Below are 24,417 nucleotides of genomic sequence, written 5' to 3'. Positions count from 1 at the left end.
CAGTAGACAGGCTGAGAGCGCTATCTATATAATTCTGTAAGTCATTTATATATACAGGGTGGTCCATAAGTGAGGGAACAGTCTTATAAAAAGGAATGAGTAAAGAAATATTAATCCAATGTCTTAACTTCTAGATGGCCACCATAGTGGTGACATATCCTAATAAGTTTTTCCCCACTCCCATATCATATGTGTAGACACTAGGATTAATATTTCTTTACTCATTTCCTTTTTATCTGGGTTTTTCCACACTTATGGACTACCCTGTATATTTATTTATTTACACATTCAAACACACACACAGGGGTGTAGCGGGGGGGTGGCTCCAGGTGCCAAAAATTTAGAGAGTGCGTTGCCATCCTCCCTCCTCTCGCTGCACTGTGGGCTTCTATATAGGCAGCTGCAGAGGGGGCACACACTGACTTGGACTCAAAGAACACAGTAGGCAGGGAATGGGGCAGGCCAGAGGCAACACAGCAGGAAGCACTGACAGTCGGCACATGCCGGCGCTCTACCCGCACTCTTTATATGTCTCACTGTATGCATGTAGCTGTGCAGTAGGATTATTTTTGTCCTGCAGTACCACTCTCTGCCCCTGTTGCTGTAGCACCTTTCTCTATCTAGCCTAGCTACTGCAGCACCTCTCTCTGCCCCAGCTTCTGCATCAACTCTCTCTTTCCTGGAAGCTGCAGCACATGTCTCTGCTGCAGATGCTGCAGCACCTCTTTCTGCCCAGGCTTCTGCAGCACCACTATTTGTCCTGGCTGTTGCAGAACCTCTCTCTGCCCCGTGTATAAGCGGCTATACTGTGCTGTAATGTGTATAAGTGGCTCTACTGTGGCATAACATGTATAAGTAGTTCTACTGTATGGTGTAACGTGTATAAGGGGCTCTACCATGTGGGCTCTACTATGTAGCAGAGGCATGCAGTGAGGTAAATGGCTGAAGAGGCACTGGCTAGTACCAGAGCCAGCTTTACACACAATATATGAGCCATTTGGTTCATGCGGGCATTATACACAGGTACAGCAGTAGTATATACATGTGGGCATTATACACAGGTGCAGCAGTATATACATGTTGGCATTATACACAGGTGCAGCAGTATAAACTCCTTTTTGTTGTTTGATTAGAGATGTGCATACAAGGTAAGCAGGGGGGGGGGGGGGGGGGGCACTGCCTCACCTGTCATAGACTTTTTACTTTAGAGTTGTGACTATAAAAATGAATAGAGTAATACAAAAAAAAGGTATTTATAACATAGTCTATGTATTTTTTATATACTTTATATAGTCAAAACTCTAAAACAAACGTATGACAGGAAAGGAAATCACCTGCATCACCCCACCGCACATCACTGCTATGTAGCATAACCTGTATACGGGGTACTACTGTGTGGTGTAATGTGAATAACGGACACTGCTGTGCCTTGTAATGTGAATTGGTACTATTCTGTGCCCACACCCATTTCCCATTAAGCAACATCCCTATATGCATGCTGGCTAGGTACTCAATTCAGTACAGGGAAAGGGGCGCTAAAACATACCCTTGCTCTGGGCATCATGGCGCCCAACTACACCTCTGCACACACACCGTGTTTGTTTTCCTCTTTTTTAAGGGGAAGGGGGGCACCAAGTTCCAACTTGCCTCCGGGCGACTGGGATGAACGTATGTCCCTGACGTTATTACCTCAGGAAACAGTTCTTACTGGATGTTGATTAACATTATTATCTTTGTACCCTTATGTACAGTACAAGCACCACATACCTCCCAACTGTCCCAATTTTGGCAGGACAGTCCCGTTTTTCTGGAACTGTCCCACTGTTCCACCCGCAGGTCGCAGTGTCCTGCGGTGGGGGGAGCAGCTGGGAGACCCTAACTCACTCGCTGCTCTGCCACTGCTAGCGGTGGAGAGGGGTATAGGGGGCATGCCAGCTGCTCACAGGGCACTGGGCATGTCCCCTCAGTGGCAAAAACTGTGCAATAATTGAGTCATCCAACCTCCCAACTATTATGCCATGGGCAATGACCATTATATCGCTTCGTACCTCATCTGGAATTTAGGGGAATGGCCTCGCTGGTAGGGGATGTGGACTCACGGAGGGTGCCACGATTGCAGACCATGTCCCCTACCCATGAGGCCACGCCCCCTAATTTCAGATGAGGTATGAAGCGATATAATGGTCATTGCCCATGGCATAATAGTTGTGAGGTTGGATGGTCCAATTATTGCACAGTATGTAAACAGCTCATAGAACAGACTGCCAATCATAAACCTGACAGATCAGCTCCTGATATCAGAAGTGCTGCACAACATTTGTTGGACCTGACCAGCAGATATTGTGCAGCAAATGCAGTGTGCATAGACGTCTGACAGACTGCATGCAAAAATCATCACCACTAAGATCTTTAGGGAGATTTATCATTCCTATAGGAAAGATAATTGTGTAGTGTGTGTATATAGGATATCAGATCCTGGATCATTTTCAGCTGTCAACTGTCAAAGAACACAAAAAAATGGGGATAATTCCTCTTATCTGTAGCTTAGTTCATGAATTGATACAGAAAGGAAGGTTTGTTCTGAATGGTTTGCCCGTGTGGCGCAATGCAGCCCGTCCACTAACAAATGCCAAAGTAAAAATCACCAATTTTACAAGAGCAATATACAATGTGAGATATGGGGTGGTATCTGTCTATGTACAGGGCGCATATAACATATTTATAACGTGAAATACATCCCTTTTATTAATGAGAAGATGGTGTGTCCTTCGTATGACAACTTGATGGTTTCTCTGATTTCTTCTTCCTCCTCTCGTAGAGTCATATAGTGATCCCAATGATCATATAAAACAGAAGTAAAGACAAAAATGTGTAGAACAGTTTGTCACCAAATAGTTATTTCCACAAATTTAGGAAATAGAAGGGCGTACGCCACTCACACAGAGACAAGTGAGTGGAAACCCATAAAGGTATCTTTCAACCAAGTAAATTTCTTTAGAGTGTTGAAGACTAAATTTCAGGAGCGTACCCAAAACTCACAATAGTGGAATGATGAGAAATCACATAAAGGTATCTTTAAAATCTTTTGATCTGTCAGAACTTGATGGTTTCTCTGATTTCTTCTTCCTCCTCTCGTGGAGTCATATAGTGATCCCAATGATCATATAAAACAGAATTAAAGACAAAAATGTGTAGAACAGTTTTTCACCAATTAATTATTTCCACAAATTTAGGAAATAAAAGGGCGTACCCCACTCACACAGAGACAAGTGAGTGGAAACCCATAAAGGTATCTTTCAACCAGGCAAATTTCTTTAGAGTGTTGAAGACTAAATTTCAGGAGCGTACCCCAAACTCACAATAGTGAAATGATGAAAAATCACATAAAGGTATCTTTAAAATATTTTGATCTGTCAGATGCGTACCCCAACTTACACAATTTTCAGTTGGAACATATACATAAAGGTATCTTTTAAATTTTCTACCACCAAGGAAAATGCGTACCACAACTCACTGGATATGGAGGTATTCAACTCCTATCAGGGTATCTTTATCCTCGGTCTCAAGAAATTATATCACATAGGATACACGAAGAAAACAGGGAAGGATTCCTCTTTGTTTAGGTAAAACGGAGGGTTTATTTCCCAAATACATTAAAAAGTCAAAAACATTTCTTCTTATGAACAGATGTCGAAATACACATGGCAAAAATAAAAAAATAAAAATTCCGAAATAAATCCAAATCTGGTCGTCCCAGGCTACTCACAGTACTGTTTGAGTAGCCTGGGACGACCAGATTTGGATTTATTTCGGAATTTTGCCTGGTTGAAAGATACCTTTATGGGTTTCCACTCACTTGTCTCTGTGTGAGTGGGGTACGCCCTTTTATTTCCTAAATTTGTGGAAATAATTAATTGGTGAAAAACTGTTCTACACATTTTTGTCTTTAATTCTGTTTTATATGATCATTGGGATCACTATATGACTCCACAAGAGGAGGAAGAAGAAATCAGAGAAACCATCAAGTTCTGACAGATCAAAAGATTTTAAAGATACCTTTATGTGATTTCTCATCATTCCACTATTGTGAGTTTTGGGTACGCTCCTGAAATTTAGTCTTCAACACTCTAAAGAAATTTACTTGGTTGAAAGATACCTTTATGGGTTTCCACTCACTTGTCTCTGTGTGAGTGGGGTACGCCCTTCTATTTCCTAAATTTGTGGAAATAACTATTTGGTGACAAACTGTTCTACACATTTTTGTCTTTACTTCTGTTTTATATGATCATTGGGATCACTATATGACTCTACGAGAGGAGGAAGAAGAAATCAGAGAAACCATCAAGTTGTCATACGAAGGACACACCATCTTCTCATTAATAAAAGGGATGTATTTCACGTTATAAATATTTTATATGCGCCCTGTACATAGACAGATACCACCCCATATCTCACATGAATTGATACAGTTTGACAATCATTTGCAGAGTAAGTCATGCCCACTGGAGAATCAGTCCAATAACAGTGGATGGAATGTTAAGAAATGAATTAGCAAAAAGGAGGTGTCATACATCTATAGCCTTGTAAAAGACACCCATCTGGCACTCATTCTACTCTTCACTGTCATGGTTTTTGGATGCTATTTAAGAATCATGAATAGGCAGATGTACAGTATCAAACCTTCACGAGAGATAAAATGGAGAAGTTGCCTATAGCAACCAATAATTTTTTTTTTTGTCATTTCATAGACTGCAAGACAGACTCTCCTAATGTGTGCTGAGTCCTTGTTCCTGATTATCCATCTGGCACTTAGAGGGGTACGGCAGATCAGCCTCAGTAAACAAGCACTGCCTATACAGATGTTCAAATAGCTCTCAATCATCAGGAGGGCAGGACCAGGGAGCGAGGAGATCAGCCAGCCCCACCCCCTCTTCCCAGGCAGATAGATAATGAGCAACCGCTGGTTATTCCTATTCAGACTGACAAATTATACACCTACACTAAGCAAATGAACTTAACAAAAGTAAGGACAGAGAAATCGCTAACATTTTTAGCAATTACTACTTTTGTACATGTTTATATATGATGTGATGTGGTTGCACTTCTGACATTTGGGCTTGTAATGTAATGTTGGATGTCTGGCACCAAAGAGAAAAACGTTGTCTGCCCCTCATCTAACTAATAATTTCATTATAACGCCCTATTGTTACATTCAGCAGTGTCTTGTCTGCTGCATTTCAGGTATGATAAAGATGACGTTACACCAGGTCCTCCTATGTTATTTTTTGCATTACTATAAAATGCATTGAGTTGTGATGTATACAAAAGCCAACCCGGGAGAGAGTACAGTGCAGTCTTAAAGTTCTGCTTGGAAATTCGTCCAGGCTACAGAAGACACTATATATTGTAAAGCAAAACATAAGATTAGAGGACAAGGTGTCAGATCCTCTTTAATAAACATATTCCAGTATAATGTTGCATCGGTATAAGTAAAATAATACATACCTGTCCAAAATTCCATGGCCTTGCAGTGATTTTACGGGTTGATCCCACATAAATGTAACCTATGTCATTCAGAACGTATTCTTTCCTCTCCTCCTCATCTGGCATATATACACTGTCATCTAATAACATAAAGAAATATAATCAGACTAATATTTATTATACTGTATTTAAATGCAGTTACTGCTTAATGGAGTTGGGTCATGGGATTGTCATTGTCTTGTAAAGCAAATGGATTTTATTACACTATGTAGCAGGAACGGGGCGGGGGTGCTCGTGCATATGAAAAGGGGACATGGTCACAGCTCATGGGGGCATGTTGTAAGTTATGGGGGCCCAGCCCTGCGGCACCCCTATGTCTCTGTCTGCCGGGCTGCCGAGCAGAGCGCCAAGAGGTGGAGCTGCTTGGCTAGCATCTGTCTATGTGAGCCAGGCAGCCACGCAGAGTCCTCAGCTAGCCCTGGTCTTTCTCTGTGGCTGGCCCGGTCCATCAAACTATCAACCCTTCAGGCAATTTCTGTAGTGCCAGATGGGCAGTCCGGCCCTGCTATGTAGCTTATAATGTTGTTTACAGGGCTGTTGAGAGCTGAACAGGGCCCAGTTCCCAGGGGAGGGGAGGGGGGGGGGGGGGGCTTGGGGGGAGAAGGGCATGGACAATCCGGGTGGCGTACAAAAAATGAACAAGAGGGCATTTATACCACTCAGCAGCTGGTCCGGGCCCCCACTGACAAGCCCGGGCCCTGGTAAACAGTGCCCTTCCTCCTCATTCTCGGCTCCCTTGGTTGTTTATGTAACATAAATATACAATACAAACAAGATACATAAATATAGTATATTTCGAAAGTGAGACCCAACCGCTTTTCAAAGGTCTTGTATAAAAGAGCATATATTTGCATGACATTTTGTTATTGTTTATCAGACACTTTAAGACATACTCTAAAAGAAAGTGCAAAACATGGCTTCCATGCTGCAAACGCATCTGACAGACTACTGCATTCATAGTGTAAGTCACGTCAATATCCCGTTATTGGGAATTGCCCCAGAAAATCGAACAATGCCTACTTTGCAGAATTGTGCATCCCACTGGAAATGCTCTTAGTGGAAAGAGTAATATACTGCATGGTGAGAGTCTCATTTATGACATTTGCTTGTGTGATATTATATTTCACACACACACACACACACACACACACACACACACACACACACACACACACACACACACACGTCATCCAAATAAGTATATGCCCCTGTGCCCTCTGCATAAAGAGAAATGCAGGCTGTAGGAGAGAACTGCGGCACTCATGGGTCTTGTTCAGAATTTTAAAGGGACGCTGAACGTCACAAATGGTTAAGATCTCTCTGCACTTGTCAATGTTTAATTTTTATTGATAATTATTGTTCTGACAAAATTTTTATCAATAAAAATTAAATGTTGACAAGTGCACAGAGATCTTTCCCGTTTGTGACGTTCAGCGTCCCTTTAAAATTCTGAACAAGATCTGTGATTGCCACAGTTCTCTCCTATAAATACATATAATACATACATACACACTGCTATTTTTGCATCAGAAAACCTCTAATTAAATATGACATAATCAGGAACTGGGTTCATGAACCTGTCCTGGGCCAAAAAAATATTTTCCATAAGATAAGTTTTATTGTAAAGTCCACTTTGAGCGCCTTCAACTATCTATAAACTATCTTTCTATCTATAACTTTTTTTTAATAACTCCACCTCCATACTCATAGTTCCTGAACACACATACACACACACACACACACACACACACACACACACACACACACACACACACACACACACACACACATATATAATATTATATACACACACATAAGTAGCCAGGCTCATCGTTGCTGGCAGCTTATTCGCACACACAATCTGGCAATGCAATGTGTATGGGTCATGGGTGCGAATATATGAGTGCGCAGACATTGCGGCAACGCAGTTGCACATGCAACCAGGCGCAGCCACCACCATAAACACACACAAACAAACAAACAAACAAACAAACAAACAAACAAACAGGTTTACTGTGTAAATGTGTAAATGCACCTAGAGCCCAAATGTCTCATTGAGAATTTAGGCTGATGCCTATCTTTGAGGATGTGTAAAATTGAAGCCATTTCAGGTGTAGAAAAGTACTATGCAACATATGCCAGATTCCGTATAAACTTCTCACCCAGCTAGGAACATCTCCAGTCCACCAAGCTCCTCCTACAGGCTGTAACACGATTTTCTTGCTCCTCACACATTCAAAGCTCGAACGGAACCCAGAAACACCCCTATGACCTCTCCTGTAAATGCCTGCCCAATGCCCACCCACAGGTAATTCTACATTAGTTGTACAGGACTAAGTGGGTCTGAACAGTTCATTTATGGACATACAGTATTGGTAACTGTAGATACATTTGCTTTTTCTTAACTAAGAACAGACAGATACTATTTTTTACCTTTGCACCAAGGGTTACACAGAATGTAAATGGGGCAATCTCCTGCCGTGTAAACGAGTCCTCTTCCTGTTATTATACTTAGACAGTATTTTCCAATAATTGCATTGGCAGGACTAGTGACAGGTATTATATACTACAAAAAAAAAAGCAAAAAGCAATAATTATTATTTTGCTGTAAAAATCACCAATAGTGGAGGATTGTAGTCATAACTAACGGAATTCAAAGGATTAGAACATGTAATGCTTTTGATTTGAAATTGCATTCTTTGCTGATATTTCCATAGAAACAATACAAATTATACAGTATGGGTTGCTGTAGCTGCTGGTGGAACATGGCAGGAGAGTAACTGTTTTATATATATATATATATATATATATATATATATATAGATAGATATATATATATATATATATAGATAGATACACAAAGTAAGGGAAAAAATGAATGTTGGATTAAAACTGTACATCTTTCTAGCAGTTGTAATCACCTCATTACAGTTATTCTGTCGGATTGTAGCACTCCAGCTGTTGGTTAAGCATGAAGAACTCAGCTCAATCAGCACAAGCGTTCCATTCGATTTCATTGCGCGAGGACCTATAATGAATGAATGGACCATAGTTAATGGGGACTAATTGAGGATAGCCAAGATTTTTCTATTCACATTACTATAATACAGTATTTTTCTGCATGTAAGGGCTTTATTTAATTTAAATAAATATTTTTAACAAGGATTATTTATAATTAAGTCAATTTGACATGATGAGACTGTTAGCGCATGGTTTGTGGAATTCCTGGTAGGTGGCTAAGCAGATATGGGTGTGTCGCTGTAAGTGGCTGCATCCATAGACACAATCTGCTCACATAGGAGGCCAGAGAAACTGTACCTGCCATAGTGTTGGTGTACGTTTTGATGGTGCATCCGAGGGTGTGTCTAAAGATGTACTGAGATGGAACTGCACTGCCGCTGCAAGTAAGTGTCTCACATTGGCATTTCTATAATACAGGTTGAGTATCCCTTATCCAAAATGCTTGGGACCAGAGGTATTTTGGATATGGGATTTTTCCGTATTTTGGAATAATTGCATACCATAGTGAGATATCATGGCGATGGGACCTAAATCTAAGCACATAATGCATTTATGATACATATACACCTTATACACACAGCCTGAAGGTCATTTTAGCCAATATTTTTTATAACTTTGTGCATTAAACAAAGTGTGTCTACATTCACACAATTCATTTATGTTTCATATATACCTTATGCACACAGCCTGAAGGTCATTTAATACAATATTTGTAATAACTTTGTGTATTAAACAAAGTTTGTGTACATTGAGATATCAAAAAACAAAGGTTTCACTATCTCACTCTCGTTCAAAAAAGTCCGTATTTCGGAATATTCCGTATTTCGGAATATATGGATATGGGATACTCAACCTGTAGTTGCAATGTGTGCGGTGCACATGGGCCCCTGGGTCCAAGGGGGCCCTCACCACACACATTGCACCATATTTAAATACTTACCTTCCCGGAGTCCAGCAACGGGCGCTGCAATCGCAGTGAAAATCGACGCCAAAATGGCCACGACACATGCACAGAAGTTAAATTGGTCTCCGGAACATGCCGGGCGCCATGTTTCCGGAGACCTGTGCATGCACAGTAGACTCCGGCACATGCCGGAGACTACTGCACCGTGTAGAGGAGGGTGCCCTCCTCTGGTGTCTCAGTATTTATTAACTCGGCTGCTGCATTAGCACTGCGATGCAGACGCAGCAAAAGACGCAGCCTCATCTGAGTGTGACTCACTCAGCTCCTTAACGTCAGTCACCATCAGTTTTATTAAGAGGAGTGCTTACCAGTAGTGAATTGCAACATTATTTTATCCCTCTGGGTCACTTCCCTGTTAAAGGAAACCTTAAGAGAGAACTCCTGCCCTCGTCTCAGTATTAGGTGTGGGTTGTCAAACTCAGCCGTGTTGTGGTGACAGGCATTCTCATGCTTCAAGAAGTCTACCTTTGTGGTTCTTAGTGCCATCTCTGGGAGACAAAACAGAAGCAGATATAAGTATACTTAGAACTTAGGATCCAAGACGTCTACTGTACAATGAGGTCAAGAATTTACAAACACAACTGTTTTTTTTTTTCGGGGACAGCAGAGTAAAACATTTGTACTCATTACCATAAATCCAAATATCCAGATGGAGCCGAAATCTGAATAAGCAAAGCCCCAGGACTGATTTATGATATTACAAGTATGTTTCAGGAAAGACTTAACACACATCAAAATCTACTGTATGTAATTAAGGTACTAAATAAAAAAAAATTCTAATATTGGAGATATATTCCATGCGTCTCAGTAGGTACATACTTTCCCATACTCTGTAAAGTAACATTGTGCTGAATATATATCATTTATGAACAACATACAGTATATTTGAAGATTTTTATTCATGGCTAAAACAAAACAATGTATGCAATGTATAAGAGGTAATTTGAAGTGAGCCACTGTATTGGCTAAGAAAACATGTATTTCTATACTGCGTTACAGTTTTCACAGGCACATTGGTGACTGTAGTTATGATCATTGAAAGATCTTACATAAACATTTTTTTGTCCCATCTGTTCTGCAAAAATTAATCTGATCCACTTATAATAAATCTTCATGTACTGTTAAATGAACGCATTTCATTTTTAGATTCCCATTACTGGTGTCTACAGAGGTTGCAGCATAATTAAAAATTGTAGTGACAAATTACCCAAGTGTCATTGCTGAAAACCTGTGACCATAGTTCTGTAGAATATAATAAAAGGATTATCAACCTTAATTTCCAGAGTTTCTCAAAGCAAAGTCACCCCTTCATGTGGAATCTATGAATGGTAATGAAGACTGAGGATATCAATCCTTTTTTTCACAGATGAAATAGTATAAATGGGTCAGTTACTTTCCATTCAGTTTTTGTTGATGGGCATAAACAATAATTTGCATGATGTGTACATAAAAGAAACAAAAAAGAAAGACCAGTAGTGCAGGTGCACTTAATACGGTTAAAAAAGTAATATAAAATACACCCACAATGTAAAAATATATACAAGCATGTAATACATTAGCCGTCTAAAGTGCAAGGACACCATATTCTCGGAGCAGATCACATCCAAGAATATTCACAGATTTCCGGATACAGCGCATCTCCTAGGTAGGTTAAAACAAATGAGTTCCAAGGGTAGCCGTTCAGTATATACAGTCACACTGCGTTTGAAATCCAAACAGATTCTTCTTCAGAAGAATCCAAAATAAGTTTAGATTTGAAACGCGCAAAGTGGTGTTGCTGTATACACTGACCGGCTACTGCGGGGACTCACTTGCTTTGACCTACCAAGGAGATGTGTCGTATCCGGAACTCTGTGAATATTCTTGGATGTGATCTGGTCCGATGAGTATATGATGTCCTTGCATTTGAGATGACTGATGTATTATATGCTTCTATATATTGTTACTTTGTGAGTGCATTTTATATTAAATTTTTAATCATATTAAGGGTGTCTGCACTCTTAGTCTTTCTTTTTTGTTTTGTTTTAGGTGCATACCATACAAATAATTATTTATGCCCATCAACAAAAATTGGATGGAAAGTGACTGCACCATTATACTAGTTCTCCTGTGAAAAAAGGATTCATATCATCCGTCTTCATTACCATTCAATCATTCCAACTGATGGTGGGACTTTGCTTTGAGAAACTCTGGAAATTAAAGGTTATTATCTTTTTATTATACAGAACTACAGTTTGGTCACAGGTTTTGCATATTGACTGCAACATAATACTTGTCTGTTATGTGTTTAGAGGAACCTTGATGAGCTTTCCTCTTTTAGAGCTGTTTTTTGCTGCATTTATTTACCTGTTGTGTTTTTGCGCCTGGTCACAGAACCTTTTATTTACAAGTGTCATTGTTCAAAAACATTTGTTCTGCCTCTTCCTCTTGACAATAAAACACATCTTGATGAGATGATATATATGGTATAGAAATTGGGAATTATAATAAAGTGATCTGTTGATTTTAGCCATATGGTAAAGTATATTGAACTGATGTAAAGCTATACTAGTGCAGCACTAGAGTAGATGCAGGGGGGCCTGGACCACCTCTGGCGTACAGCCTCCCCCTGCACCTAGTTCCGCTGCCAGTAGATTGATGCTCACCTTCTGAATCTCGTTGGCTGCTTTTTATTCCTTAGCAGTGTGCTACTGTACTGCAGACACATCTTCTCTCCCGGCCGGCTCCGTCTCTCCTTACTGATGCTGGGAAGAGGCATGGAGCCTGCAGGGACAACCCCTAACAACAGCCATTCCTCATCCCAGCTTCAGGGAGGACAGATAGAGATGGCTCTGAGAGCAGATGTGCCTTATCAGCACACTGATAAGGAATAAAAAGCAATCTTTTGAACCTGCTGAAAGTAGTCCACTAGGTGTAAGGGGGGAAGGAGATGAAGTGGGGGGTGGGGGCTTTGAATAGTCCATTGGGAGCTCTGAGAGGTCCTCCGGAGGAAGGTGGTGGTGGTGGTGGGGTGTTCATGGAAATTGTGCTACGGGGCCCCTAGAGATATAGTGTTTCTGAACCGCGCTCCTCAAGGAACACTAACAGTCCAGTTTTAAGCATGTCCATTCATGAACACAGAGGTACAAATTAAGTCACCTGTGCTCAAGAATGGCTAACCTCAAAAATCTGGAATGCTAGTGTGCCTTGAGGACCTAGGTTGGGAAACACTGTACTAAGGAAATAAAAACTCTGAAAATAATATTTATGTTAATAAAACTGATCATATAAATAAGTTATTACTAATACTTGACATTACCAAGAGAAAAACGTAAAGTGAGTAACTTTACTAGTTACAACATTTAAACAGCTAAGACATTTTGATAATTTAGTTAACTAGAAATTAGTCTAAAGACCTACACATAAAACACTGATTTGAAGCTGCCGGTCACTCCCAGTTTATTACATCTCAAGTTCTGCAAACTAATGACATTTCTAATAATATCCATATTAATTTGTATCTCCCTCTGACTCTAGAGACCAGTATTAGTTATGCCTCAGGGCTATACATTACAGATATACGTATATGCCAGCACAAGCAGCATTTTAATCCAAAATAAACACTCTTTGGTAGGTGCTGACAGAAGAGCATTGTACAGTTATAGAGATACAGTATTACAGTTCTGGAACTGCCGGAGCAAAAAAGAAAGGCACCTGATTATGTACAGTAGTGTTTCAGATGCAAGCTTTGTTTAAGATTACCGTACTTTTATTAATAATTTTAATGTAATTAATAGATAAGTCATGGTTAAAACAGATAGTTGGTAGCTATGCACTATTTTATGAGAGGGCAATTTTTTGGGCATCTCTATCATGTGGTTCTTATTTGCCCTTATTATTATTATTATTATTATTATTATTATTATTAATAACAACAGTTACTTTATAGAGCCAGCATATTCTGTTGCACTTTATTAATAGTACTGTATATAACCTATTATGTACATGGAGATAGCAGGTAATTAATTTATATGTGAAAGATATACAGTATGTGCATCAGAGCACAAGCACACAAATAACTTCCCTTAACTACACTGCCATTTGATTTAATTTGAAATATAGAATTCTATCTATCTATCTATCTATCTATCTATCTATCTATCTATCTATCTATCTATCTGCCTTTTTTGGTATTTATCTTTCTAGACAATTTTTTATATAACATCGATTTTTATATATATTTCAAATCTACTTTTAGCCTGCTTCTTTGATATCTATTTTATACTGTCTAACAATTTATCTAATATATACTGTATATATATATATATATATATATATATATACACACACATATACACACACAGTATATATGCAGCCTTTTAAGCAGCACTCCTCACGCAGACAATAATTTAATGATGCAGATGCCCTCCAAACCAAGTCCTGAAGTGGGACCCAGTAATATACAAATATATCCAGCGGCAAATAAAGGAACCAGGCAGCGTTTCAATGTGTTATCACAGCGCTGCCTGGCTCCTGTATTTGCACTGAGTGACACCGGACATATTTGTGTCTATGAATATCTATCTATCTATCTATCTATCTGAAGTAAAAACTGTTTCAGATAACTACTTATAGGCATTGCATAATTGCAATATATGACACTTATAACCTTTGTGATTATCATACCTAGGACATACAGTACTGAACATATTATAAGAGCTAATATGGAATTCCATCTCTTTGTAATATACTGCATTTGTCCTCGGGTTTCATTACTATTGGATACCTGGTCATGCTATTGTACTGTAAATATAAATTGGGCACTTACCAGCAATGTGATTCCACTGTGTTCCTACTAGGTATTGTAGCTTTCAGGTCTGGCAAGCACACAGGACTGTACAAGCTCCATCCAAGCGCTTTTATTAGACCTCAGAAACTAGCGTCAGCAAGAATTCACCAATGAAGCAATATTTGTCTAACACTAACACAATGAATGGGGTAAACAAGATATAAAACACAAGAATCAAAATAAATGAGAGAAGCAGCAGCATAGTGTTTAAGGGCACTAACTGCATGACACTGTTTCCAGGCTTAAGCCCAGTGTTAGAGCCATGTGACTTGGATAGTTACTTTGATTCCGTGTGTTTCAGGCAACACAAATTAAATGAGTGCTCAAACGAGTACAAAATCAATTTCTGACAAAGTTTGCACATGCAATACATGAAAGCATTAGACATAACACAGTGGTTAAATAAAATAGCAAGAAACATTTATTTTCAATTTCCTGGGCAGGATGTACTAAGAGACATTGCTGCCCATCGCCACGATGCTAATCGCATATGTACTTACAAGCAAAATCTGGCGAACCCCTCCGCGGCACTGACCCGGCGGCTAGGGCTTAGTACATTTGGAAAATGCAGTAAGCAGGGGTTTACCCTGTATTTTCTGTTTACGTACACCCTAGTACCTCTCTGCAGCTAATCTCCATCATTACATTACAATGTAGGTATCACATGTAGTAATGTGCAGTCTTTTGCTGGTTTTGTGTATGTGACTTCTATGTTACTACTGCTACAAGCCCTTCCCTGGTGTACAGCTATGTGTCTGAATATGGAAGGACTGAGCATCTTTAGATGCTGAATTACCTCTTGGTGTATCTATACAGGGTTAGACTGGTCCACAGATGTACAGGGGATAGCCCGGGTGGGCCCCATTGCCTGAAAGTACCACCACCTCCGCTAGGGGTCAGTAACTTGGTGGAGCAGAATCATGGATGAACTTTAATGCTTGGTTTGTTTTTATGGAAACTACACCCTCCTGCCAATCAAAGTGGGTAGTCCTGATACACCCCTGTCCCCTTTATAAAGAGGCTCCATTCTTTGCATGCTCTCTTATGGTTGGCTATATCCCTCTTTGGTGGCTGGTCACACCTCCTCGAGTGGTGGCCACCTCCCTTAAGCTTGGTTCCCTACCAATGCACTCCCAAGTGGGCTCTTCATGCCCCAGTCTGACACTATAGACACAATAATTTATTATACCATTCTAAAGGTAAAGTCCTTGACAAAATCGGGTTTGCACGTGGGAAAAAAAAACCATTGATTCTGCAGTTACGCGAATCAATGGGTTTCTGTGCCTGAAACTGGATTTTTTTTAGGCTTGGGAAAAAGGCTATTTAATTGAATAGCCGTTCCCCATGGATAATTGAATAGCCCCAATGTGTGTGACTTCTCAACCAGTTATGTGACTATAATACACCCATAAGATGGTCCAACATATTCGTGGATCTGAAGAGACACCTATTATTTTTATATTTACTCAGTGGTCATCATAGTAACAGAGTTGAGCTAGGACCTCCAACAAAATGAACCTACTGAGCATGCACGCCATTACCATGCATCTCCATCTACCGTCCTCCGGATAGTAAGGATGTGCCTCTGAGTGTCTCCAAGTGGAGATTGTGCCGGACAGTGCTGGGTACACTAAATAAGCCAATGTGTCACCATCACTTCCCGCCCGGTGTAGTCAACTGCCAACACTACATGAATCTGCAGGTGTATGCTGCAGACACAGGCTACCTGCACCCTGTGTTGTTTCACATCCTGCCGTTCTACAGTACCTAGTTAAGACACCAATCCCTGATTAAGCTATTCATTGTGTTGATGGACCTGCAACATACACCGCTGACACCTTTCAACACAGGTTCTGCCAATAATCAAAACACAGTATTTAAGCCCCTAAAAAGTCAACAAATTTCAAATGACACTTGCACAGATTGTTCCAGACAATATTCTTATTGTGATCCAATAGCCTTTTAATTAAAGTAAACTTTCAAAGACATAATTCATGTTTTGTTTGCAGATTATTTGGGAGTGATTTTGACTCATTCTTTTTTGCAGATTTGCTCCAGGTTGTTCAGGATGGTTGGATGACACTTGTGAGCTGCAATTTTTTAATAGTGTCACAGATTCTAAATGGGATTGAGATCTGGACTTTGATTTCGCATTGTAGAATATTCACCTTTTTGTTGTGCAACAACACCAGTGTTGTTTTGGTCTTGCACTTAGGGTCATTCTCCTGCAGAAAGGTCAACTATATCCCAAGCAGTAGTATTCCAACAGACTTAGGTTGCCTTGCAGTATCTCCTTATATTTTACATCATCCATCAGTGCTTAATTTTTAACAAGACGCCCAGTATCTACTGAGAGAAAGCATCTTCATAACATGATGCTGCCACAGTGTCACCCCCATGCTTCACTATTTTCTAAGGAAAGTGTTAGGTTGGTACCACACATAGCATTTAAAATTGGTGCCAAAAAGCTAAATTTTTGTCTCATCTAACCACAAAACATCTCACAATTTAGCTGGATCATTCTGATGTTCTCTGGAAAACTCCAGATGTGTTTTGATGTGGTTTGTTTTCAGTAATGACTTCTTTCAAACTACTCTTCCATGCAGGATGGTTGTGTGCAGAGCTCTCACAATGGATGGCTGGTGCACCTTCACTCCAGTCCCAGCCAGTGAATTCTGTAGCACCTTCAAAGTGATAGGTGGCCTCTCTGTGGCTATACTCACAGGTTTTCTTCTTGTTCTGATGCTGAGTTTTGAGGGATAGCCATGTCTAGGCAGTGCCTGGATGGTATGATACAACTCCTATTTCCTCACAATTGATACAGCAATGCTCACTGGCATATCCAACCACTTGGATATTATTTTGTAACCTATCTTGTGCATGACTATAACTTTATCTTTAATTTTCTTAGATGCTTTTTGGTCTTCATCTACATAGCTTTCCTTTAGATTCACAGGGGTATATTTACTAAGGTGTGGATTTATAGAGGTGGAGATGTTGCCCATAGCAACCAATCAGATTGTACTTATCATTTATCTAGCACCTTCTAGAAGATAATAGCTGGAATCTGATTGATTGCTATGGGCAACATCTCCGCTTCTATATCCCCTGGACCTTAGTAAATATACCCCACAGTATGACCAATGGTAATTGAATTAGGGACAATTTTAGCCATAAAAGCTAACCTTTTAAATGATTCACAGGTAATTGCAAAGTCAAATTCATCTGTTTAAACTTGGAACTTCCACATCACATGGTTTTGAATACTTATGCAAGCAGCTTTCTATTAGTTTTTGTTTTAAAAAAATTAATCTGCAAACAAATAAAGAATTATGAGTTTGAAAATTTACCCTAAGAGCTTACTAGTTCGAAATAAAAATATTTCCTGGAATATTCTGTATGTCATTTGTAATTCAGACAAAGCTGTTGACTTTTAGGGGTTTAACTCGCATACATATAGCACATTGGCAACTATTACTAATACAGGTTGAGTATCCCATATCCAAATATTCCGAAATACGGAATATTCCGAAATACGGACTTTTTTGAGTGAGAGTGAGATAGTGAAACCTTTGTTTTTTGATGGCTCAATGTACACAAACTTGTTTAATACACAAAGTTATTAAAAATATTGTATTAAATGACCTTCAGGCTGTGTGTATAAGGTGTATGTGAAACATAAATGAATTTTGTGAATGTAGACACACTTTGTTTAATGTACAAAGTTATAAAAAATATTGGCTAAAATGACCTTCAGGCTGTGTGTATATGTAACATAAATGCATTCTGTGCTTAGATTTAGGTCCCATCACCATGATATCTCATTATGATATGCAATTATTCCAAAATACGGAAAAATCCGATATCCAAAATACCTCTGGTCCCAAGCATTTTGGATAAGGGATACTCAACCTGTATTAACTAAAATGTAAAAAAAACCCCACAATATATATTTTATTGGCCGCTTATCGTGTCAATCGAAGCCGGTTTATGGATTCGAATTTGAAATATAATAATAAGCTGATTAGATATTCTTTACAACACCACACACTCAGTGTAATTCCAGGAATGAGAAACTGTCTACCATTGTTCTTTCAAGCTGAAGGATCGAAAATATAATAATCACTACTCTGGTTTATTATCCTTTTCATTTGAATGCTTTATTTTAAGCAACATAAAATACGCTCACTAGAAGAAAACAGTGTCTATCGGTTATACTGAATGTCCATGGATGGTCACGCTTCCTCTAGACAGTCAGTATTCTTCTTCAGCTATCCAGTCCAAATTGCTCCAAGGTATTTTGCTTGATGAACATGATGTACCCCTGTGTATTACAGTTTTCTGAATCCATAAAGATAATTTAAAACACATTGCAAATACTTTTTCATTGCTGGAGTTATCAGATTTATTTAGAAAAGGTAATGAAAAAGTGTGTAAAAGTTTTGCCACCCTGTCATTCAGTACTTAGGACCTTATTCAGGTTTGTTAGCAAACTAAAAAAGTTAGCAATTGGGCAAAACCATGTTGCACTGCATGTGGGGCAGATGTAACATGTGCAGAGAAATTAAATTTGGGTTGGTGTGCATACCTCCCAACATTTTAAATGATACAAGCAGGACTCGGGGCAGTGCCGCGATCGCGAGTCACACCCCTGTTTACCATCATTGAGGGGGCATGCCCAGCTCATAGCGCTGGACATGCCCCCTCTCCCTCTGTCTCCATTGAATAGATGCTGTGTGCATGCGCACAGCATTTATTCACAGCTGCTCTGCTAAGCAGGGCACCGAGTGCAGGAGCCTCCCTACTGCCCCCCCTTCCCTCCACCCCTCATGGGACACTGCGGCCTGCTGGTGGGACAGTCCCAAGGAAATCGGGACATTTAGGAGGTATGGGTATGTTCAAACTGAAATCTAAGTTGCAGTGTAATAATGAAGTAGCCAGTATTTACCCTGCACAAAAACCTGAATAACCCCCTTACTTCTGTACTTCGGCAGACATTCTTGCAGTCAGCTAAGAGTGTTTCATGTTTAGCTTTAAGAATATTTTCCCACTCTTCTAAGCAGAAATCTCGCAGCACAGAAATAGTCTTCTTGTGATGTCTAGGATGTCCCCAGTGAGTTTAATAATATTGACTTCCTGTACCCTGTATTTCACTGAGACTTACCTTCCAAAAATGATTGTCAATACACTTATAGCAAAGTCATTTTATCCATGCTAATCCTCCATGTTCAATTACCTATATAAAAAACATGTGGATAATCAAGCGCTCTTTCACTGAGTATACCTCCTCAAATGAAAAGGTCTAGTGGTGTAGTGGCAACCAACTGTGTTTAAAAATAGTCAATGTCATAGAAGAATGATAATGAAAAGCAGATAGAGCGGAGAAGTGAGCCAGTGGAGAAGTTGCCCATGGCAACCAATCAGCACTGAAGTAACATCTATAATTTGCATACTGGCCCTCATTCCGAGTTGATCGGTCGCAAGGCGAATTTAGCAGAGTTACACACGCTAAGCCGCCGCCTACTGGGAGTGAATCTTAGCTTCTTAAAATTGCGACCGATGTATGCGCAATATTGCGATTACTAACTACTTAGCAGTTTCTGAGTAGCTTCAGACTTACTCTGCCTGTGCGATCAGTTCAGTGCTTGTCGTTCCTGGTTGACGTCACAAACACACCCAGCGTTCGCCCAGGCACTCCCACCGTTTCCCCGGCCACTCCTGCGTTTTTTCCGGAAACGGTAGCGTTTTCAGCCACACGCCCCTGAAACGCCGTGTTTCCGCCCAGTAACACCCATTTCCTGTCAATCACATTACGTTCGCCGGAGCGAAGAAAAAGCCGTGAGTAAAATTACTTTATTCATAGTAAAGTTACTTGGCGCAGTCGCAGTGCGAACATTGCGCATGCGTACTAAGCGGATTTTCACTGCGATGCGATGAAAAATACCGAGCGAACAACTCGGAATGAGGGCCACTATAAACTTATACAGAGCTGCTGATTGGTTGATGGGGCAACTTCTCCACTGACTCACTTCTCCCCTCTTATCACTGCTTAGTAAATGTCCCCCATAGTCACTTAGTCATTGGATTATGAAGAAAGACTACTTAGGCTGGATATGTTTACGCTGGAAAAAAGGCGCATAAGAGGGGACATGATTAATATCTTCAACTATATCAAGGGGCAATATAAGGAACTTTCAGGTGATTTAGTTATTAAGAGCTCTGTACACAGGACATGTGGTCGTCCCCTTAGGTTGGAGGGGAGGAAGTTTAAGACCAAGCGTAGGAAAGGTTTCTTCACAGTGCAGACAGTGAGTTTATAGAATTCACTGCCGGAGAGAGTGGTAATGTCGGACTCAATCGAGGGATTTAAGAAAGGATTAGACAAATATTTAGCGGAAAATAGCTTCGAAGGTTATAAGTCAATTGGAGATAATACAGCATATAGCACTATAGGTTGAACTCAATGGACAATTGTCTTTTTTCAACCTCAACAAATATATAACTATTACCTCCAGGTATGATTGAGCAGCTTCCAAATTGTTTGTCTGCTTGTGTGCATGAGGCATTGAATGGGAGCAGCATTTGGAAGGCATGCTGTTCCTTGTAGTGCCAATGGGAGATCCTGGGGGTGGCTCCCGGGTAAGTTAGCTCTCTGTCTGGAAGTGTTTTAGTAATAGCCTTTATCATGAGGCGTACTGTGACAAATTACATGGCCCTATGTGGGCACTGCTATCAAGTAGAGTTAGTACTGCTGTATCAGAGAAGCCGTGAAGTGGCCAGCAGCTAAACATGTGTTTGCAAACATTTGTGACAAATTCTCTGAATTTTATTACCAGATAGATTCAGGGATGGTTACAGGTAATTTTCAGTGTGCGAAAGGGAATTTGGGGGTGGGGATTTGCACCCCCCTTCCTCTTTGTCTGTTGTTTGTCTGTGACCCCTCCCCCTTCCAGCACCTGATATATAATTACCTCCAGGTATGATTGAGCGGCTTCCAAATTGTTTGTCAACTATATAACTATGTAACACTTGTGGTTATAGTCCACCTTCTAGCAGATTTGAATCGTCATTCCCAATGGCAGCAATAAATTCCTCAAATCAATCATATTCAAAATCACAAGGATGCATACTCCGGTTCCTCTCCCTTAATCTCCTCAATGTTTTCCCTACATATTGAAGACCACATATACATTCAAAAAGATATATACAATTTGTATTATTGCAGGTCAGAAAATCCAGAATCTGTACATTGCACTGCAGTTTTTAGTGTTTAATATTATAGTTGCAGCACCCAGTTTAAGCATTGTTTGCTGGTCCCGCCCTCTAACACAGGAAGTGGGGTGGGACTAGCATCTACACTATAAAAACCTGGTGCCCAAGCAAATATGTACACCTCGAAAAAATCTGTATGGTTGAAACGCATTGGTGTGTTATACACTGGATAAGCTGCCACTCTGGACCTGTGGAAGGATGGCTTTCCCAACCTCGGCCCTCAAGGCACATTAACAGTCCAGGTTTTAGTGATATCCATGCTTAAGCACAGGTGACCATAAGTACCTCAGTTATTTTGATCTAACCATCTGTGCTGAAGACTGGATATCACTAAAACCTGCACAGTCAGTGTTTCTTGAGGACAGAGATTTGGAATGCCTGCCTAGAAGAAAGGTGATACTGCTCAATAGGAGGAGAAATTACGCAATCCCCCTATATGCTGAAAATTGTGCCTTTCTTAAAAGTTTTTTTTTGTGGTATGCAGCCATTACCATTACCTGTGTTGATTGGAATTGTTTGCTATCTCTCCTTTGATGATTTCATTTGGAAGTATTACTGACACTGTGGGGGCCATTGTGTTGAAAACCATTATTGAGAGGCACCTGAGTATGCATTTCCTGTGATTTTGAATATGATTGATTTGAGAAGTTTATTGCTGCCACTGGGATTGATGATCCAGTTCTGCTGGAAGGAGGACTATATCTAACCCACAAGTGACTACATCTGCATTTCATTATCATTTTTCCATGACGTTGAACTTTTTTTAAACACAGTTGGTTGCCATTACACCACTAGTCTATTTCATTTGAGGAGGTATACTATACCTTAGTGAAAGAGCACTTGATTATTCATGTTTTTTTTATATTTGTACTCTTCTGTGATTGCTGGTCATCACATCATGATTGAGCTGCACATTCCTGTGTGAATTTCAGGGAAATATCTTCTACTATTTGCATGTTCAATTACTTACCTCTCCGAAGTCCAGCGTCGATGCTGCTGCTGCAGCATAAATCACTTGGAAAATGTGGCAGTGGACATTTGCATGCGCAATAGTGATTCGTCTCAGAGAACATGGCGGGCGACATGTTTCCGGTGATCTTGCGCATGTGAAGAGCCTACTACACTGCAGAGAGGAGGGGCCCACACGGAATTGCACAAGGCCCCCTCCTCTCTTAAACCTGGTATCCAGATGATAGGGCAACAGTAAAATGTTGACAGTCAATAGGTCAACGCCAACATGTCAACATGCATTTGGTCAACACATACAAAAGGTTGACATGTAAATGGTAGACAGTACAAAGGGTCGACAGGTTAAACAGGTCAACATGACAATGGTCAACATATTTTTTTTACTTTTTTTCCACTTTTTCATCCTTTACCATCCATATGGAGTACGACTGGGAATAATAACCTGAGTTAAGTGCAGCGAGGCACCTTGTCCAAAGTGTGGAAAGCAAAGTGGTACACTAATGGGGTTTTATTGTGGCAAAAAAAGTGAAAACACAAAAAAAACTTTTTTTGTGTTTACCTTTAACCCTGTCGACCTTATTACCCCATTGACCTTTTCTACTATCTATCTTTTACCTGTCGACCTTTTGACCCTGTCAACCTTTTTCAATGTGGACCATTTGGGATCAGCCTGTTGACTGTAGATCTTCCCTGTGCCTTGGTATCACTCAGACTCTGCCTTCCCCTTTATATCCAGGATCTCAGGTTGTCCCCACCTCTGCCTTTTATTATGATGTAGCCAAAATTAATATACATAAAAAACATAAGATATATAGAGGTCTACTGTGCACACAGGTGGCTACACTGGTAGTTTATAAAAGGTGGGTCATCCCCCACCCAATAATACGCAGCTAAATACACAGCAAATAACCTTACTACTGCGCACAGCCTATTAAAGTACCAATTTAGATAATATACAAAAGGTTAGTATACTGTACAGTGTATAAGTTGCAATACTACCACAAGAGGGGTAAGTCCTTAATACTCTAGGACAGGGGTGGGGAACCTTTGGCCCTCCAGCTGTTGTTGAACTACACATACCAGCATGCCCTGTAACAGTTTTGCTCTTTGGCCATGCTAAAACTGTTGCAGGGCATGCTGGGATCTGTAGTTCAACAACAGATGGAGGGCCGCAGGTTCCCCACCCCTGCTCTAGGAGGTTCAATTAATAGTCCTGAAGAAATGAACTGTCTCATAGATAAGATGAAATTCACGGCCTGTTCATGTATACGTCTGGGAATCCTCCCCAGGAGTATGATCCTTCTCTCCAATATTCATGAGAAAGGAGATAAAAAAAGGAGAGGGGGACAAAAATGGCCAATAGTGTATTATGTCTGTAAAGATTTTTTTCTTTAGCTAACACCCAGGTATAGCAGGACACTAGTTGTTGTTTCTTTCCCCTTGAGATAACATATAGGTAGTCATACCCTGCTCACACTGGCAAGCAGTGGCTACCACACATAAGGGTATCTTATTGTGATTTCCCCAACAAATATACGTGGAGATGAAAAATCCACCCATATAGGGGATAATTCCAAGTTGATCGCAGCAGGAATTTTGTTAGCAGTTGGGCAAAACCATGTGCAGTGCAGGGGAGGCAGATATAACATGTGCAGAAAGAGTTAGATTTGGGTGGGTTATTTTATTTCTGTGCAGGGTAAATACTGGCTGCTTTATTTTACACTGCAAATTAGATTGCAGATTGAACACACCACACCCAAATCTAACTCTCGCTGCACATGTTAAATCTGCCTCCCCTGCAGTGCACATGGTTTTGCCC

At 40.2% G+C, this 24,417-nt stretch overlaps 1 protein-coding gene across 1 annotated transcript in view; it reads right to left on the bottom strand.

Moving 5' to 3' along the window:
- TGM4 (transglutaminase 4) overlaps nucleotides 1-14,433 on the bottom strand; it is a 51,982-nt gene extending 37,549 nt beyond the window's left edge. The window contains exons 1-5 of the mRNA XM_063922413.1: nucleotides 14,337-14,433; nucleotides 9,838-10,017; nucleotides 8,466-8,572; nucleotides 7,978-8,110; nucleotides 5,506-5,624 (exon numbers count right to left, since the gene is read on the bottom strand). Coding sequence (XP_063778483.1) covers nucleotides 5,506-5,624; nucleotides 7,978-8,110; nucleotides 8,466-8,572; nucleotides 9,838-10,015 — 537 coding nt within the window. The 5' untranslated portion in view covers nucleotides 10,016-10,017; nucleotides 14,337-14,433. The remainder of the gene's footprint in view (nucleotides 1-5,505; nucleotides 5,625-7,977; nucleotides 8,111-8,465; nucleotides 8,573-9,837; nucleotides 10,018-14,336) is intronic.
- Nucleotides 14,434-24,417: the final 9,984 nt, after the last annotated feature.

Source organism: Pseudophryne corroboree, chromosome 5, assembly GCF_028390025.1.
Source record: "Pseudophryne corroboree isolate aPseCor3 chromosome 5, aPseCor3.hap2, whole genome shotgun sequence".
NCBI classification, from domain to species: Eukaryota; Metazoa; Chordata; class Amphibia; order Anura; family Myobatrachidae; genus Pseudophryne; species Pseudophryne corroboree.
This window is presented reverse-complemented; position numbering and strand designations above follow the sequence as displayed.